The sequence below is a fragment of the Notamacropus eugenii genome, chromosome 1, assembly GCF_028372415.1.
Source record: "Notamacropus eugenii isolate mMacEug1 chromosome 1, mMacEug1.pri_v2, whole genome shotgun sequence".
Taxonomy (NCBI): Eukaryota; Metazoa; Chordata; class Mammalia; order Diprotodontia; family Macropodidae; genus Notamacropus; species Notamacropus eugenii.
In genome coordinates, this window is record NC_092872.1 from 95,650,246 (window position 1) to 95,670,868 (window position 20,623).

Here is a 20,623-nt window from a genome sequence, read left to right on the forward strand (position 1 = left end):
AGGCAAAGAAGTTGCAACTGGGGTTCGACTCAGCAACCCAGGAGGGAGAGCCCCAAGATGGGGATGGACACAGGGTTCTATAAAGTATTCCAGCAGAGTGAAAGTAGTTTCGCAAAGGAAGTTGTTTTGCCTAACAAGTGAAAGTCCTGATAGAAAATAGGGGAATGAGGAGGGGAGAATTTGGGATATTTATAGAATGACCCCTGACTGGTAGTGATAAAGTCCGGCCAGGCTCAGGACAGGGGACAAGATCAGCTTTGCTCACTCAGAATAGCTTAGTCATTCACAGTTGTACTAGGAACAGAACTGCCCTTGCTCAATTTCAGTTCTCTTGGCTCTGCTCGTTTCATTCGGCATTATTTCACCAAAGACTTTGTTTTTCTAAAACTAAGCCACTCAATCATTTCTTAAAGCACAGTAGTATTCCATCACAATCAATATACCACAATTTATTTAACCATTCCCCAGTTGATGGGCATCCCCTCCCCCCCTCCCACTTTCCAGTTCTTTGTCACCACAGAGAGCTGCTATAAATATTTTAAAACATACAGGTTCTTTTCCTTTTCCCCCGATAATCTTGAGAAACAAACCAAATAGTGGTATTGCTGGGTCAAAGGGTATATATACACAGTTTTATAACTCTTTGGGCATAATTCCAAAATGGTTAGATCCGTTCACAATTCAACCAGCAGTGTATTAGTGTCCCAATTTTTCCACATCTCCTCCAACATTTGTCATTTTCCCCTTTTATCACTTTAGTCAATCTGATAGGTGTGAGACGGTAAGCGCTACTTCTTAAGACTCCTCGGTTTCCCTGAAAACTGCTCAAATTCCAGCTTCCTCCTACAAGCGACTCCTTCCTCAACCCCCTCCTGAGTTGCTAGGGCTTCCACCAAGATTACCCCTACCCCTCTTCTCTCCTCCCACCTCCAAACTTCTGACGTTCTTCAGAGTTTATGGGGGGAAAGTTACTTATCCGACTCTTGGAAAAACAGTTCTATGTACCACAGCAGGAATTCTTTTACAGGCCGTTGTCTTGTAAATCATTATCAAGTTTTCACAACCAAAATTTGCCTGTCTGAAACCCAACTCCCCCCTATTCCCAAGAGTTCCTCCCTCTGAGGATCGCGACCGAACAGCTCTCATTGCTTTTCCATTGCACAGCTCTTCAAAATACTTGAAGACAGCAATCGATCCTTCTTCCTCTTCCTCCTGGTCCTACTCTCTTTTTAATTCCTTTCAAAATCGTCCCACGACAGTCACCCGTTTTGTCCCCCTCCCCTGGATCAGGACTCTGATCTGCTTGCCAATGCCCTTGGTCACCGAACCCTGTGCTCCAGACCTGCTCTGAGGGCATACGAGAGAGACACGGCGGGGACGATCACCTAGTACCTGGGCTCGACTCTTTACCTTGGCGCGGGTTGGAGCCCAAGAAACTGGCCGCTCCTCCGGCCCCTCGGTCTAGCTCTCCCCTCCCCCTTGGCCGAAGCACGCCTTCAGGGCGTTGCCATGGGAACGCGGAGGCCTCACCTGATCCCAGGTAGGCGAAGCCACCAGCCCTAGGGCAGGCGAGTCTCGGCCGCGAGCTCCAGCTCCGAGGCTGTGGCAGCTGCCGAAGCTTCGGAGGCCGTGGAGGCTGCGGAGACCTTGAAGGCTGAAATATCTTGGCGACTACGGGCCCCATGATCGGCCGGGATTACGAGATCCGAGACAGCATACGCCCCAGACCCAACGTCGTAGCCAAGCACTGTAGCGCCTGGCACCTGGGGCCGGGCCACTGCACCTTGGCTTTCTGGCTGGCTGTGAGCTTTAACGTGGTGGGCTTGGGGGTGCTGCTGGCGGGAGTCTTCTCCGAGGTCTTTTTTTACGACTTGCTGCTGTACGCGGGTTCCATCATCCTCTTCTTTAGCCTCTTCTGGTGGGTCTTGTGGTACACTGGCAATGTCGAGGCGCCCCCCGACCATATCCTCCTGCCCAGTAAGCGGCTCCAGTTGAGGTCTTCCTTCTACTTCCAGTCCCTTCGGAACAGCCTTAGCCGCCATTTAACCTTTTCTATGCCGAGGCGCCCCAGAAGGACACGAAAAAACCCCCTGCCGCTGACCCCGAACATAGCCGATACTTCCCAGCAAGAAACCCCCCAGACAGCAATCTCCCAAACTGGAAGCCTCAAGCTAGAAGACGTCCAGTCAGAAAGCACTCAGCCAGAAAGGCCCCAGTCAGAAGACCTCCAGCCACAAAGCCCCCAGGGAGAAGACCTCCAGCCACAAAGCTCCCAGGGAGAAGACCTCCAGCCACAAAGCCCCCAGGGAGAAGACCTCCAGCCACAAAGCCCCCAGGGAGAAGACCTCCAGCCACAAAGCCCCCAGGGAGAAGACCTCCAGCCACAAAGCCCCCAGGGAGAAGACCTCCAGCCACAAAGCCCCAAGGGAGAAGACCTCCAGCCACAAAGCCTCCAGCCAGAAGACCTCCAGCCACAAAGCCTTCTGCCAGAAAGCTCCCAGCCAGAAACCGTCCAGTCAGAAAGTTGCCTGAGTATGAAGTACGAGTCTGTGCTCTTTACCAAGGAATCCTCCTTACCCAACTTGGAGGAGCTCCCCACGGAAATGCTGCAAAATTCTGAAACTTTGCAGTCCTATCCCAAACCCTAAGCCTGAACTCTTTGCAAAGGTCCCTTGCTACTTTCTTTATCCTTTAGCAGGACACTCAAGACCAACCATATGATTTAATTAAACCCTATCAGTGTGAGCTCTAATATTAACCCAAGCCAAGGAGTTGCCCCTTCTCCACTCCATGCCACCACCCTACCAACTACCATGGCAGCCACGGATCCTCTCAATAAGAAAAGGGGGGAAAAACCTACAAGTGCCTCCTACAGTCCCCCTGCTGCTTCCATCTGAACTATTTCTCCGTCTTCTCCAAGTGAGTACTTTTTTCGAAGAATATTAAAGTATATTATTTCTTAACTTAATTTCAAAAATTGTGATCTGAGAACTCAGAAATGTTAGGCTTTGTTAATGAAACCCGTTCTTTTGTTAAGGAAACAGAAAACTGTTCTTGGCTAAAGGATTTTGATACTGACTGAGTTAATTCAACAGGTATATAGCCCATCGTGACACTGTTTTTCTTTTTTAATCCAGCGGATAGATTTATTTAAGTTTTTCCACCCAGTCCACTAAATCATGAAACTAATCTCTTTAAGTTATCATACAAAGACAATATTAACTGTACTAATCTGAATTTCCCAGTCTGTTCATGCACTTTTCCCAAGTTTGGGATTGAATCCATACCCTTAAGAAAGCAAGATGTTAATCACTAAGTATCCATAACATTAGGCCTTGGAGATAAAAAGACAAAAACGAAAGTCCTTGACCTCCAGCAACTTACTTTCTGTGAGGAAAACAGCATTCACATATAAATAAATTGAAACGAATTTGAAGAGTGGAAAAACTACCAGATCAGGAGAGAGGGGAGGAAAGGGTCTTTTGTAGGAAGAAGCTGATTTTTGAAGAAAATTAGGGAGCCATTCTCAAACTGCATCTGTAGATGGAAGATGTGAGGTCATGTAAGGGAAAAAGCAAGCAGGTTACTTTGGAGTAAGTGAAAATCAGTAATATATAATAAACCTGGTAGGAACCAGATTGTAAAGGACTTTGAATACCCAGCAGAGAGTTTGTGTGTAATCCTAGTGCCATTGATTTCGTCGAAGGGATTCCAAACCTGTGGTTTTACTGTGTAGGGAACAGGGAATTTCCTGTCAAAGTAGATTGGCAACTCTTCTGAAATTTTTCTTGTTGGTCAAGTGACCCAGCATCACACAGCCAGTATGTGTCAGTCTTCCTGACTGGCTGACCTTCTAAGGTGATTAGAATATATTGTGTTTCATCAGAGCAGCTAGACGGTTCAGTGGATAAAGTGCTGGACCAGGAGTGGGCCTTCATCAGTTCAAATCTGACCTCAGATACTTACTAGCTGTGTCCCTTAATCTCAGTTTTCTTTTCTGTAAAATGGGGATAATTGCACTTATGTTCCAGGGTTGTTGTGAGGGAGCTAGTGAGATAATCAATGTGAAGTCCTTACTGTAATGCCTGGCGCATAGTAAGTGCTATATAAATGTTATATAGCTGAACCTAGTTTGAAGAAACCTATTAATTTGGACTGATGAATTTTTTTGACCATGGCAGCTATATAACACTAAATCACTGAAGGTTTCCGTCTTCATCAGAGGGAGGTAGTCACTACACCAATGACATGAGTGAGACTTTTAGCAAGGATTTAGTGTCCCATTTAATCCTACTTCTTGTCATGGCTATTAGAAAAGGTAAGAGGAAATACAAGAAGGTCGGAACCAGTATTTGTTCACAGCAAAAATATTTTCTCACCTTCATGTGGGGCTTCCTTGTGTGTCATTTAAATATCTGTGTTAGCTGAGATTCTGTTTCCCATCTGACCCAAATCGGGTTACTTTAGGGGCAAAAGTAATTGTGAGATGACCTTTTGTGAAGTTCCACTTGTTTTGAATTCATCCTATATCCTTATCAAAAAATCCTAATTAATTTCTCTTATAGTGATTTAAGATTGGGGGTTAAAACAATTCTGAACTTAACCAACAACAGTATAAATTCTCATTGCCATATGAATAGTCGAACAGGAAAAGAGGATTTTACATGAAAGCGCAAATTTCTATTATATACAGCTTGCTTTTCCTTTTAAGTAAATAATTCCAATTGTAATTGTTCAAAGCTGCCCTGTTTGTTTTCTTCTGGTCTATATGCACTATATTGAGTGCATTCACTCAATTTGGTATGAAAATCTATCTTACACTACAGGAAAGTAGGGGATAAGGGGATAAGGGGTATAGGGTGGGGATGATAGAAGGGAGGGCAAATGGGAGGAGGAAGTAATTAGAAACACTTTTGGGGAGGGACAAAGTCAAAAGAGAGAAAAGAATAAATGGGGGGCAGGATAGGATGGAGGAAAATACAGTCAGTCATTCACAACATGACTATTATGGAAGTCTTTTTCATAACTACACATGTATAGCCTATATTGAATTGCTTGCCTTCTCAATGAGGATGGGTGGAGAGGGAGGGAGGGAGAGAAATTGGAACTCAAGGTTTTAGGAACGAATGTTGAGAACTGTTTTTGCATGCAACTGGGAAGTAAGAAATACAGGTAATGGGGTATAGAAATCTATCTTGCCCTACAAGAAAAGAGTGAAGATGGGGATGGGGAAAGGAGGGGTGTTGATAGAAGGGAGGTCAGACTGAGGGAAGGGGTAATCAGAATGCATGGTATCTTGGGATGGGGGGAGGAGAGAGATGGGGAGAAAATTTGGAACTCAAAATCTTGTGGAAATTAATGTTGAAAACTAAAAATAAATAAATAAATGTTTAAAAAAAGATAGAAAAATTTCTGTGCATTAAAAAAAAAACTTAATGACCCTCTTTTCTTTCTTTTCTTTTTCCATTTTTTTTTTTTGTTAGGGTAGAAGCAACTCTACCTTGTCCACTAGGGGAAGGAAGGGACACCCAGATCTCATGTAACAAATGTGCAGAACAAATCCCTACAGTCTGAAATCATGTCCCATTCTGCACTTTGAGTTATTCGACTTTAAAGCAAGGAATGCAGTTGAATATTGGACAAAATCTAAAAACTTGATTTCTCTCATAGCATTTCTTGTTTTCACCACAATCTACTTCAAGAAAACATCATCTGCCCCTACCCACTGAAATGATCTATAGGCAATAAAGGATTGTAGTTATTTTTGCAATGTGGATACTGATTTGAAAACAAAAGATAGTGAGGAAGGAAGGCCATTGAAGGCCAACAAACAAACAAAAATCCCAGGAGTAAAGGGCTATAACACAGATATGCTGACTGCAAGGGATCAAACCTGGTGGCTAATTTTTCAACTGCTCTTACCTTTTCTTTAAGGAGCTCTTTATTCTATCATAATAATCTTTACGGAATTCATGAAAGAGATAAAAGATTAAGCCAACTAATAGGACACTTAGGAGTTGAAGTTTAAATTTGTGCAATATTTAGTGTATAAAGAAATTTCACTAACTACTTCCACTTAGCCTGTAAGAAAAGCCAGGGAAAAGAAGAAAAGAAAAATAAAAGCTTGAGTCACAATTAAAGTTTTAAGAACTACTAAGATTATATGTCTTTTTAAATGGCGATAGTTTTGATGACAGCAATACCTTGGCTTTGAACTTTAAAGTTGTGAGTTTGTTTTGCCGAACATGATCGTAAGAGCAGCACCTTCAGCTGGGTCCTCACTTGAGGGAATAAGGAGCTCTCTGAAGCAGTCACATGTATTTACATTTTCATTCTTTGAATTTGTAAGTGTACAAAACCAGGTCACTGAATACAGCCTGATGGGAATTTAGAGAATGACACCACTTCACAAGACTCATGATTTGTACTAATTAAGATGTTACTGTAGGTCAGTCGCTAAGAAGCCACCCCACTGACCCTACACAGCTTTGGAACAGTTTGTCTTTGAACAGTTCTAGGGATTTTAATGCATCCTTTTTGTGCTTAGTGTTCCCTGACCTTGTGCAATTCTGTCTCACTTCAATACAATCTACACACAAGTCAAGACATCACCCCGCTCTTTGAAAAGAAGGATGAACAATAAATAAACTCTACTCAATGACTTTAAGGTTACCACCTCCTCCATGTTCTATGGCTTTGAAGGAACAGAAAATTTGATAAACTAATTTCATTTGGTATGCTAGTGGAAGAACTGAACTTCTACTTTCCTCCTGCAAGAAATAGTGACATCACTTCCCCTGGATGAAATGGTTTGGCATTTATATAAAAAATTAAAATGAATGTTCCTAATGGGATAGGGATTTTAGATAATGAAAGAGAGAAAGGCACTGCAATGGCAGGTCAATGGAAATTATATTTTTGGACACATCAAGGTTTTTGGGTCCTTTCTTTTAGATGGCTTCCTATTGAACTGGTACGGTCAATCCAGATAGACAATAATGGTAATAGAACAACCATTAGAAATGCAACTCTAAGGTTACTTCCAGTTCTAAAATTATTTGATTCTATGAAGGATAGGTTGCTAGATTTTTAATTACAACCAAAATAGGTTGTATAAAATGATAGCCATAGCTCCCAACTAAAGGAAGGTGCCACATATATTAAGAACTGAAAGCTGTGCCATCACATACATGCAGCATCACTGGAGACAAAGTATAACATTGTATGCTTTTTAAAATTAGAACTACTATACAAATAATCATATTTTAATGATTACATATACTAACTGATATTTTTCCAAGTAAGAACAAACAAGCCCCTTTTCATGCCCATTAAATGTTATTTAAATTATTTTTTAAAAGCAAATTTGTAGAGGGAAGATGGTAGAGTAGGTCAGGAAATTCCAAGTTATCTAGATTTCCTCCGTAAACAAGACAAAATAGTGCCTCAGGGTGAAAAGTAAAGCAGTAAAAATAAACAAGAGTTGGGGCAGAAGAGTGGTCCTCTTGGGACAACCAGAGAAGATCCAAAGAAGAATCCCAGGACTGAGTTTTGGTCCCTGTGAAGTGACAACCATTCCAGACTAGTTCCACTGGAACAGCAAGCAGCTGAGGCTTGCTACCAAAGAGGTAGTCTTGGCTCTAGCCACAGGAATTTTCATATCTTAGACAAAGTGAAAAGCTGGGCATCTGAGCAGGGGAAGATTGAGGGAATCTCTGCTGATAAAAGATATCAGGCCTGGCTGCGCTGCCAAGGTGAGAAGGAGCCAGCATATGCCTGGTGAATGCAGAAGTAATGGGGCAGGGATGCTGCTAGTGGTAGGCACTTATAGGAGGGTGGAGTTCTTGGTTTCAGTTCGAGGCCAGAGCAGAGAACTGAAGGAGAATCTGAGGCCAGAGGCACCATCCCCCATGCCCCAGGACTAGAGGTGATTACAATAATAAGCTGCTACAAATTTTTTTGTAAATGAGCAAAGGAAAAAAACTCAGCCATACTATGGGAATAGAGAAGACCAGGGTTCATCTTCAGAGGAGGGTGGTGAAGCAAAAAAAGTTTCTCTTACCCCCAAGAGTAACCTGCCCAGAAAGAATTCATAGAATAACTTTAAAAAAAATACTTTAAAAATCAAATGAAAGTGATTGAGGAAAATTGGTTTTTAAAAAAATAAGAGCAATTCAAGAAAAGCAAGATTATGAAAAGAAAGTCAACCAGCTGGAAAAGGAGATCCAGGATCTTAAGAAAGAAAATGACTCCTTGAAAATTAGAATTGGGCAATGAGAAGTCAGTGAAGTTATGAGATAAAGAAATAATAAAACAAAATAAAAAATGAAAAAATAGAGGAGAATATGAAACATCTCATAAGAAAAACAACTGATCTGGAGAAGAGGTCAAGAAGAGAAAACATAAAAATAATTGGACTACCAGAAAGCTGTGATCAAAAAAATAATCTAGATACAATAATCCAAGAAATAAGTAAAGATAATTCTCCTGAAGTGTTAGAACTAGAGGAGGAAATAAAAACAGAAAACATCCACTGATCATCACCTGAAAAAAATCCTATGAAGAAAACCTACAGGAATATCATAGTCAAATTCTAAAATCCCTAGCTCAAGGAGAAAAGATTACAAACAACAAGAAAAAAAATTCAAATATGGCAGAGCCACAATTAGAATTACATAAGAACTAGTTGTAGTGACACTAACAGCTACAGGTCTCAAAACACTAATTGAACAGCAAAAGACCTGGATTTGCAGCTGAAAATATCATACCTAGCACAGATAAAAATAATCCTGAATGAAAAAAAAATGGATATTCAGTGAATTGTCAGACTTTCAGGATTTTGTTGCACAAAAACTTGAACTTAATAGAAAATTTAACATACAAGATCCAAGAGAAATATAAGGTACACATCAAAAACTAATTACAAGGGACTCAATAAAGACAGATTGTTTACTTTTTATATGAGGAAATCTAAAACTTATGTCTAAGGTTATTATTAGTACTTGGGTAGTTCAAAAGAAAGATTGGGGTAGAACTAAGTATGACGTGATTCTAAAAAGTAAAACCATTTAGGAAAAGTGTAATTGTCTTATACAAGAACTGATGCAGAAGAATTAGATGGGGGAGGAGGGCTGGTAGTTCTGGAACCCTACTCTCATCAGGAATATGTAAAAGATAACAACGCATGTATATCTGGAAAGATATAATAGTCTAAATTCAGAAAGAAATAAAAGACTAAGGGGATAGGGAAGAGGGGAGGGTAAGAGAGGGATTTTTAGAGGGAACCCTACTCACATCAGATTAAAGAGAGAACAACATATATACTTAGAAGGGAATAAAAGTCTTCTAAATTTATAAAGAAATAGGGGAAGGGAATAGGATAAGAGGAGTATAGAAGGGTATCTGGATTAACAGGAATGGGAGAATTACATATATATTTGGAAGACTCTACAAGTCTCCTAAATTCAGATAGAAACAAGAAGGTAAGGGGAAAAGGGGGAGGGGAGAGAGAATAAAGGAGGGATCTTTGGAGGGGGTAGATTAAGTAATAGGAGGGAAAGGTAGCAGGTGGAAATAAAATAGAGGACTCAGGAAAGACAGGAAATAAGAGATACATGCAAACATAAAGATCAGCAGATTTTATTAGGAAAAAATGGGTAGTAATCATGATTGCAGACAAATTTAAAGCTAAAATAGATTGAATCAAAAGAGAAAAATAGGGAAACTACACTATATGTCAGCCATATTAATATTGTTTTAGACTGTTTAAAGTAAGTAGATAACATAAGGTTGGAATATTGTTGTAGTATAGGAAATAATAAGTTGGTAGATTTAGAAAAATATGGAAAGACTTGGACTTATGAAGGAAAATGTTATCACCCTCTGAAAAACACAGGACAAATATAGCATAGTCTTAAATAGATGCATACAAATGTCTATGTATCAATATGATTATAGACTAAGTATATACAGGTGTATATAACTGTATATCTCTATATAGATATATATATCCCTGCTTAATTATAGCCTTCTTGGGGAAGGTGGGGAGGAAGGAGGAAAAAAAGAACAAAGTTAAAAAGGACACAGCAGAAAACAAAAGAAAACTTATAAGGAAACAAAGAAAAGATGGCCAGCTCTGAACACAATGCATATATTTATTTATTATATAGGCTTTCTTGAAATGGAAATTTATTGATACATATTTTGAATCCTCTCATGTTCTGCTGTGCACATGGCAATGCTTTCTTTTCTTTTCTTACTTTGTATTTAGGTTTTAGCATTTAAGTTTAAAATAAATTAATTAAAAGCAAATTTGTGTCACATAGCTCCTATGTGTAAGCACTGTGATAGGTTATGGGGACATAAAGTTGCAAAACAACAGTGTTCTGTCCTCAGGGAGCTTAGAATCTTTCTGGCAGAATGAAGTAAAGTGAAGCGTGGTCATGGATAACTAGAATGCAAGAGAGAAAATGATCAGGTGCAAAAGAGAGGCCAGGGCAGCCTGCCATAGTAATTAGGGAGGATAATAGCAACCATTTGAGCTTTGGGGAATCATTCACACCTCAGGGAGGAGGTAGTAACTAATCCAGGCTTTCCAGGGAGAAAAGTATTTTAATAGGTGGAGAAGGGGGGTAAAATCCATTCTAGGAATGCTGAATGGCAAACACAATGTCATAGTTAGATGAGGAAAGGATGAGATCAGGTAATAGGTGATGACAAGAAATAAGGTTGGAAAGTGACTTTTACTTTAGGTGTAAAATATTTGGGATGAAGGAAATGAAAAAAGTAAAGGATGACTGATGTTGGAGACTGGGTAACTGAAAGAATGGTTGTGCTATCAACAAAAATAGGGAAGTTAGGAGGAAAGGGAGACTTTAGAGGAAAAAATCAATCAATCCATTAACAGGAACTTATTAACTTCCTTCCTTCTATGGACCAAGCAGAATATTAGATGCCAGGAATCCAAAGACAAAAATGAAAAAGTCTCTGCACTTAAGGAACATTAAGGATACATTCTTTTAGGGGAGACATATACATGTAAAAGCATATAGATAGACAGATAATTTATTAAGCACTTAGTATAAATGTGCCAGGAACTGTGCTAAAGACTGGGAATATAATATAAAACATGCGGAATAAATACAAACCAAATGCAAGATAGTTTAGGGAGCAAGGGTATGGGTAACTAGGTGGGTCAAGCATGACTTCATGTAAAATGTGTTTTTGTGAGCTGAGTCTTGAAGTCAGGAATTGTAGGGGGTAGAGGTAAGGAGGAATGCATTCTAGACTTGGGGGACAGCCAGTATAAAGCATCAGAGTGGGTACAGCTGGGAGTGAGGAAAAGGAAGATGGCTAATTTGGCTAAACTGTAGTATACAGTAAGGAGAGTAATGTACATACAGACGTGTATACGCACATATGTAAAGATGTAGGACGAGAGCTCAGGAAAGAGGGAGCTAGATATATGGACTCAGAGATCATCTGCAGACATACTGTGTTACTCACACTGTGTAACTGTGCAAATCCCAACCTCTCAATGCCCCAGGTGACTCTCTTGAGATTATAAATTACAGAGAAGGTGCTAATGCTCCTTCGTACAGGAATTTCCCTTCTGGGGTCTCTCTATGCTGATGAAAAAACCATAAGAGAGATACAAGCAAAGTGCTGTGAGAGATCAGAGGAAGGATTAACTTCAGGCAGGATCACAGAATATCAGAGTTGGAAGGAACTATAATCATCTAATCAGCCCAGAGTCTAAATAGAAACCCCCTCAGTGATATCCTTGATATGCTCTCCACTCAAACATCTTCCATGATGAGAGAACCCAACACTTCCCGTGGTGACCCATTCTATTCCTAGACAGGCATGATTGTTAGGAAGCAGCTTTTCCTCCCTCGACAACAGCACTAGTAACAGCTGACATTTATATAACCCTTTAAATGTTTATAATGCAATCTCATTTTTCTCATAGAAACCCTATGAGGAAGGTCCTACAATTCTTATCATCCCCTTCTAGAAAGGAGGAAAATATAGTTCAAAGAAATTAAGTGCCCTCCCTTGAGTGCACAACCTTTAAGTGGTGGAGGGTGGATTCAAAAATTCCTCCCATTCGACCTTGCCTTTGCTCCAAATCTGCCTCCTTCCACGTTCCTCGATCTGTCCTCAGGGGTCAGGCAGAACAAATCTAATTCCTCTTCCTTATGAGAAGTCCTCGTTTCTCATAAACTTTGTGTTTCTCTGTGTGTGTGTGTGTGTGTGTGTGTGTGTGTGTGTGTGTGTGAAAGGGAGAGAGAGAGAGTAAGAAAAAAAGAGAGAGAAAAGAGAAGGGTCTCCCAAAGGTCTTAGTGTTGTTTTAAACTATTTAATTTTACACTTAATTCTAACTGTAATTCTGTTTCTAAATTCCCTTAAGCTGAAATAGCTTAAAACAGCTTAAAATGACACTAAGATTTTGGAGACACCATGTATGTAAATGTAAAATATCTACTCCTTGGGGATAGGAACTGTTTTTACTTCTTTCTATCCCCTTGCATAATTAGCACAGTGCCTGGCACATGGTAGGTGCTTTAAAAGTACTTGTTGATCACACACACACACACACACAGACACACAGACACACATACACACACCAGACCTATTTCTCTCCTTTCTTTAATCCTTACCCTGCCAGACAGACCTCCAGCCTTTCTGACCTCATAATAATAGCAAATACACAGTGTTCCAAAAGTGTAATTGCTGCCAAGTTTAAGCTACTACATTTTAAAACTACACTAGGACATTTGGAACCCCTGTATAGCTCTAGAAAAAGGGTGTGTGTGTGTGTGTGTGTTGAGAGACAGAGAGAGAGAGAGATTGTTTTTACATTTCCGAATAATGGTCTGCTCCCAGTTTTTTCATCTGTAAAATAAGAGTAATAATATTTGCATTCTCTTCCTGATAAGGTTATTGTGAGAAAACTACTTTGTGAGCCATAAAGTTCTACATAAATGTGAGCTATTCTTAAATCGTAAATGTTCCATTTTCTTGGTGTATTTCTGAATAGGTTATATCTATAAATACAAATTCCAGTAAAAAAAAAAATAACATTGCATTTCTTCCCCCAGGGCTTAATGATGTTACTACTGAATCTGTTGATGATAATAAAAACAAAACGAAAACATTAGTCTCAGGATGAAAAATACCTTCATCTGTAATTCTTTCTGGAATTCCTTCATCTGGAATCTGGACAAAAGGACTTGTTGAACTGGATACTTGTTTGAGTTTCACTGAACTGGATACTTGTTTGAGTTTTGGATGTTTTTCCTAGACTTGCCATTTATTGCCAGAAATGCAAGCCATGAAGAAGAGTGTGTTCTTTCAGATATACATTTAAAAAAGAATACATAGATCATTTCAAAATGTAGTTTTTTGTATACAAGTATTCCATCATTCAAAAATGGAAAATGTTTCAAAAACATTTAATGTAAAAACTGTATATGTTATACATATATGTGAACATTTTATATAATTTCATTTTTTCTACACAAACTAATGGATAAATATCTTTAATTATAGAAGAGATGACACAGTGCTTTTAGAAATGTTTATCAGTTAACATTTTTGTTTCCTATTTTTCCAGATTTTAAAATCTGATATTTGGCAGCATGTTTTAATGAGTCATAAAATAAAATTTCTTAAGACTAATACTTATTCTGTTCTTTATCAGTGGAGATGGGTGAAATAAGGAGGGTATAAGAAAGCTCTAACATTATGGATAGTTTCCTCCATAACTTGAGAATCTTGAATTTCTTAAGAATTCAAAATAGGTCCCATTGGATCCCTCCTTACTGGTTCCTTTCCATTTAACTACAAAAAAATGTCCAGATCTCCCAATACTAAAAAAAAAAAAAAAAAAGCCTTCCATCCTTCTAACTTTTTTAAGTTGCTGTCCCATCTCTCTTTCACTCTTAAACTTGAAAAAATTGTCTGTGCCTAACCTTTCTCTGCTTTGCCATCTACTGCTTCTGCCCCTTGCAATCTGATTTCCAGATCCACTACTTAATTGAGATTGCTTTCTCAAAGGCCACTAATAACTTCCCATGTTATTAAGCCTTTGACCAATTTGACATTATGGACTACTCATTCCTTCAAATATCTTTCTTTCCTTGCCTTCCCACCACAGTCCTTGTTGTACTCTTTAACCATTCCTTTTCAGAGTTGGAAGGGGCCTCAAAGGGCATCTAATTCAACCCTTTCATCCTATAGAAGAGGATGGAGTTAAAGGGTTTTCTCATCTGTAGAATAAAGATAAAATAATTTTTAAGGTGACTTACAGATTTAAAACTGATCTAATGTTCTTTTTTCTGGGTTCCAGGAGAAAGTTCTGCAGCTCCAGTTGCCTATAGGACTTGTACAACACATAGAATACAGTAAATGCTTCCTAGGTACTTTTTTCATTTATTCATTCCTGTCTGCTTGCATGTTGTTTTGATCCTTCAAACTCAAACATATCCAAAATCAAACTTACTATCTTTTCCATTACACCTGCTTTTCTTTCTGACTTCCTTTTTACTGTCAGTGGCACCAATATTCTCTCAAACACTCATATTTGAAGCCTTGGCATATTCTTTGACTCCTCTCTCCTTCACAAATGATCAATTACCACATCCTATCTGTTCTATTTCTGTGGTGTCTCTTGGCATCTGTCACCTATTTTCTTCTTCTTCCACCTCCACGACTTGCAGTGGCCCTCTAAAAAGTCTTCTTGCTTCCACTCTATGCCACCTCTGATACATCCCCCATAAAGCTGCTGCCAACTAATATTTATTATGCATAATCACTCACATGGCTTCTGATAGAGCAGAAAGGGAGCCCTCTGGATTTGGAGTCAGAAGACAGAAGTTCAAACCTCAGCTTTGCTATTTACCACCAGTGTGACCTTGGACAAATAATTTCCCTTATCTGGACCTCAATTTCCTCATCTATAATATGAAGACCTGCACCAGATGGTGTCTAAGCTTCCAGCTAGTCTGAAATACTGTGAACTTTTTTACATGGTAAACTTCAAACATTTAACCTAGTATTCAGGCTCTGAAATTCTGGGAGCTCTCTCTCTACTTCTTTCACTCTGATTAGTATACATGGTAGTTTAGTTAGAGGTGGTGAAAGAGAAGACTGAAAAGATAGGTTGGGACTTTATTGTCGGAAGAATACCAGGACAGTTTTTTATTTTATTCTATAGACAGGGTAAATTATTGATTTATGAGCATAGAAATGATTTATAATTTAAAAGCAATTACTCAAGTTGAAGAGGCTCATTATATAGTGCCTAGTACATTGCAGATACCTAGTTTTAAAAAATCTACATTAAAACTAGTAAGTTATTAAGGAGATAGCACATTTTTCTAAGTATTGAGTACACATTACCAAGGTGATTTTGAATGTGGAAATTGCAAAATACATCATTGAAGATAGGTATGACTGGAAAAGGAAGTGACCTAGTCATGTATTGGAGAACAAGGGACAATAAACAGCCTAAATATTACTCTCATATTCTCCAAACAATAAAAGACCCAAAAGAAGGAAGTCTCCATCACTTAGGAGAACTTATGAAAGGGCACAGACAAGAACTGTGCAAGATAAGAAGGACAAGAACACACCAATGAGATCACTGGTCCTTTAAAATAACATGATAATATTATTACTAACTCGCATTTATATGATGCTCTAAGATTTGTAAAATGATTTACAAATATCTCATTTGATCTTCACAACAACTCTGAGAGACAGGTGCTGTTAGTATTCCCATTTTATAGGTAAGGAAACTGAGGCAGACAGCAGTTAAGTAACTTGCCCAGAGTCACACAGCTAGTAAGGATCTAAGGCCTGACTTGAACTTAGTTCTCTCTTTACTCTAGGTTCAGCCCTGTTTTGACTATGCCATATATTTATTTTAGATTTCAGTTTCTATGTTAGAAAATGTAAAGTGGGTTTTAAGCTGTAATTAAGTATGATTGTCCCACAACCCTAAAGAGCAAGGGCTTAACTGCTAATAGATATAGAGAAGGCTGGGGGTAGTAGCATCAGTCCTGTGATCCCTGCTGTTCAGAGAGGCTGAGATAGTGGATTACTTGAGCTAAGGAAAGCTGAGCTACAGTAAAGCTAAAGAAGGTAATTCATCTGTACTAAATCTAGCACAAATATGGTAAGCTTATGGAAGTGGAAGGCCACCAACCTGCCAAAGGAGGGGCTAACTACTCCAAGTTCAAAAGATGCAGCAAGTCAAAGCTTCTATGCTATTCACTACTGGGGCTGGACCTACAAATGGCTACTCTTCTTCCAGCATGGGTGAAATAGGGAAATCCAGTCCCAAATAAATAAGTGTGTGTGTGTATGTGTGTGTGTGTGTGTGTGTGTGTGTGTATACCTCTACACACATATTCTAATATCTAGAAACTAAAGCTTTAAAGCACTGGACATGTAAATATACATACACAGATTTTTGCTTGATAATTGAATCCATTTAGGATCCTACAACAACACTTCTTAGCTCTCAATAGTTAACTGGTACACCTGTGATTGGATTTTATCTTGAGTAAATAGAAATGGTTTCTAAGACCATTTGTGATTAGTAAATTTCAGGTGATACAGTACAAGTCTCTCAGCTATACAATATGCTCACCTTGACTTAATGAAAAAGTGAAAACTTCTCATTTTATTCTTTTTTATGGAAATGTGTACCAAACCTTGATTGAATACAATATTCAATTCAATAGACACTTCAGGTTCTACAAGGAATGTTCTTAGAAACTATTAGAAATCTTTAAAAATCATTTGCAGAAAGTAAGGTTTAGAATTATATTTATTGCTTTGCCAATGGAGTTTCTGCATATTTCTAATGTGTAAGCATGGGTATCCAAGGGATGACAGGAGATAGAACTTCTAAGGTTATGTCTCGGGCATTTTTCTTCCTCCGCAAAGTGCTATTGCTCAACGGTTAACATTATGTTACATCCTTCTTGTGACTATTCACCATACATTTCATACTCGAATGTTCTAAGAAATCTAAAAGAAAATGGGCTTTTTTTAATGATCCTGTTAGAGTTGTTACAGTTACCTTGGTGGAAGGAGTTTCCTCACTGGGAGCTCCATATATCTATCAATCACAGGTCTAGGCCAAATATACACACATATCAATGTATGTATATATATTATTATTATTATTAAGGGAACTAGGTGGCACAATGGATAGAGTGCTGGGCTTAGAGTCAGAAAGAATCATCTTCCTGAATTCAAATCTAGCCTCAGACACTTACTAGCTTTGTGATCCTGGACAAGTCACTTTACCCTGTTTGCCTTATGTTCTTATCTGTAAAATGAGATGGAAGAAGAATTGCCAAACCACTCCAGTATCTTTGCTAAGAAAACTCCAAATGGGGCCATGAAGAGTCAGGCATGACTAAAACAACTGAACAACAAAACACACGCACACACACATGCACATATATACATTCTTATTAGAAGTATATAGCATGAGTGTTAGACATAACCATGTTAGACTTAACATTCTGGGCGCATTGTTATTTAAGAAACACTGCATCAAGCTTGTTCCTAGATTCTTCTAAGCCCAGAGGTGACTGCTGGCAACTGACCCAGTTAATTCTTGAGGGAGGTTTGCCTTTTTCTCTCCTCTTGACTTAACCTCCAGGCTTGTGTGTATATTCCGCAAGCTTTATATTTACTCTGTGATACAACTCAACACCTACTTCAAAAATAATAAATATGAACCTTGGTCACTTGTTAATGATTAACTAAAGAATTTTGGAGATCATCTAGTGGAGCATAGGACTAGAATCCACTTTTCCTGAGTTTAATAAACTTCTTACTACATATTTCTTAATACGGAATTATTTCTTAATGCATAATATTTCATGAGGGTATAAATACAGGAATATATTGGAGTCAGCTCATACCTGTTGGAGAGTCAATTGTCAAATTTCAGTGTGGATCACCTGGTATCTTGTCTTTTTTAAAAAAATAATCAATTAGATTCTGAACTTAAGAAATAAGACAGGCATTTCCATAACAAAGTAGGATAGAAAAAAAAAGAGGATTGCACATGAAACTGTAAATCTATTATGTACATCTTTCTTTTAAAATTTTAATAAAGTTATATAATTTCTCTCCTTTCCCCCTCCCCTGCCTTAAAGATGGCTAGCAGTAGACACAAATATGCACATACTATGTATACATATATCTGTGTATGTGTATATATATATATATATGTATATATGTAAAACCATTCTGAACCTACTTCTATTTATCAGTTTTTTCTCTGGATGTAGATAGCGTCTTCCTTCATAGGTCCTTTGAAGTCAGTTTGGGTATTTACAATAGTCCAAACTACCTGGTCACTCCAGGTTGTTCTTAAAGTAATATTGCAGTTACTGCATACAGCATTCTCTTTTTCATTATTTCATGCAAGTCTTCCCATCGCTTGTAACCATCGAGCTCATCACTTCTTATAGCACAGTAGTGTTCCATCACAATTATATACCACAACTTTTTGACCTTATTTACTTTACTTATCCCCCATTGATGAGCATCCCTGAAATTTTCAGTTCTTTGCCACCACAAAGAACTGAAACATTTTAGAACATATATGTTCTTTTCCTTTTTTCCCACACTCAGGTGACTTAAATTTACACTGTGGAAATAAGCAAATGCCACAAATTAGGGCTTGAGTCATTGTTTTAAAAGTTGATGGCTGACTTAAGAAAGTGATGGAGAAAATAAATGTTAATAATATAGACTCAATTTTAAAATGTGTCTTATACACATTCCCCTCCCCCCACTAAAGAGCTAGTTGTCAAATATTTACCAATATACTTACCATCCTTTAAAAAATGTATCTTTAGAGATGTTAAAAGATTATGGGTGGTAAAGGGGAGGGGAAGTTAGTCTACAAAGAAAGTGTTTAGGAACTTATTAAAAAATGGAAAAAGGAAGAACCAAGAATCATTATCTGAGGGGAAAAGACTTGGAGTCACTAGAAATCCTTAAGCAAAAACGGTGCAGAAGAGTCAGCTGATGAACAAGGCAGGCAGGGAAAATGCTCTGTGGAGAAAAAAGAAGGAAAAACAAGAACCCTCCCCACCCCCATTCTATTTTGTTGTATTTATAAGAAATTACAAGACAGTTGACTCAGTGACTAGGAAAAATAATTACTTTGTAGTAGGAAAAGAATTACAAATGTGTGGTTCAGTGGGAAAATTGCTGGCTTTGGATGAAGTTATAGTTCCGGAGTTCAGATCCTGACTGTAACTATATGGCCTTGGACAAGTAATTGCATCCCCCTAAGCCTCAGTTTCCTCATCTATGAAATTACAGGGTTGGACTAGATGACCTCTAAGGTTCCTTCTAAGTATTCCCCATAATGCTCAAGCCTAGAACACTATTGTTTATTAAGAACTCGTCCCTCTGCACCCAAAACTTCATTTTCCCCAGGGAACTGTGTATCTTAAGATGTAGATTTTTGATCAAGGGACATTAAAAAAGGAGAAAGTCTCCCAGATGAAACATTTATGACATTGTCCAAACAGAAACTAGGGAATAGTCAGCCACAGAGGCTGCTTCCCTGCTACTGAGAATAAACAGAGACAGAGGTGACCTTTTCCTATTACCAAGCTGACTGAGTTGCCAGCAGGTTAAGAAAGAGATGAAAAGCATTGCATAACTTATTTTTCTCCCCGCTGTGCATTAGCAAAATAGACAGATTTTTCCATCTCCAAATGAGACTTGGGGGTAGAGGGGAATTATGTCTCTAGAGTTTCCCTTAGTATTTGCTCATGGAGAAGCCCTGAATCCCCTGAGTTTCCTGGGCATAGAAAGTGTTTATTCTGTTCCTTTGATAATTGTTTAAAACCTGATTAAATTGTTTCTTTTAAAATGCATACTTCTGGTATGATCCTTCAAGATTCCTCTCAAGGACTTCCAGCCAAGATGGCTAGATGAGACATAAACCACAAGTTCTCACTCAACCACTCCAGCAAAAGTATAGTTTGCAACAGACTAAATAATGATCAAGAAACCAAACGAGAAACTAGAGGAAATAACTTTTTCCTCCCTAAAACTGCGCAAGCAGTCAGTCATTTCTGCTCAAGGTCAGTAGGAAAGAGGACTCGACAACACCAGGGCAAGATAATCTCATAGCACAACCAGAGACTTCCAAGGATACGTGGAACCTCCAAGACTTTTTTGTCCTGAGGCAGGGAGAGTGGAAAACTCCCCAGGAAAGCCCTTAGGGTAGTCAGAAATCTCCAATGTGGGAAACTTGGAAGTGCTGGGAAGCTTGTTGTGGTTCATATTTCATTCTCAAAGAGGACCTATGACATTAGCAAGGTGACGTCACTGGAGTCCAGTGGCAAAACGTAGATCAAGAGGACTGGTGACAGCCCTGGATGCAGTGGGGGACTTTGGCCTTTTTAAGGTCTTTCACATTCAGTAGTTAAAGGCTGAACTGAAGCAAACTGAAGCAAAACTGAAGCAAAAGATGGCCTAGTGTGCCTTCACAGAAGAATCAATCTGGGAGGGGAAGACCCTCAGAGTTTCTGGTCAGAACAGAAATAATTGCTATTTACACTCA

General features: G+C 38.8%; 1 protein-coding gene across 2 annotated transcripts; it reads left to right on the plus strand.

The window, feature by feature from the left end:
- Positions 1–1,335: 1,335 nt before the first annotated feature.
- Positions 1,336–13,683, plus strand: LOC140504875 (uncharacterized). Of its 2 annotated transcripts, none has more exons than XM_072610246.1 (2): positions 1,336–2,919; positions 5,484–6,150. In XM_072610246.1, the coding sequence occupies exon 1, from the start codon at positions 1,683–1,685 to the stop codon at positions 2,646–2,648; it is 966 nt and encodes a 321-aa protein (XP_072466347.1). In that variant the 5' UTR covers positions 1,336–1,682; the 3' UTR covers positions 2,649–2,919; positions 5,484–6,150. The 2 variants fall into 2 exon arrangements, with proteins under 2 accessions (XP_072466347.1, XP_072466349.1); XM_072610248.1 differs by lacking the exon at positions 5,484–6,150 and adding an exon at positions 13,104–13,683 and having other exon boundaries at positions 1,414–2,919.
- The last annotated feature ends 6,940 nt before the right edge of the window (positions 13,684–20,623 follow it).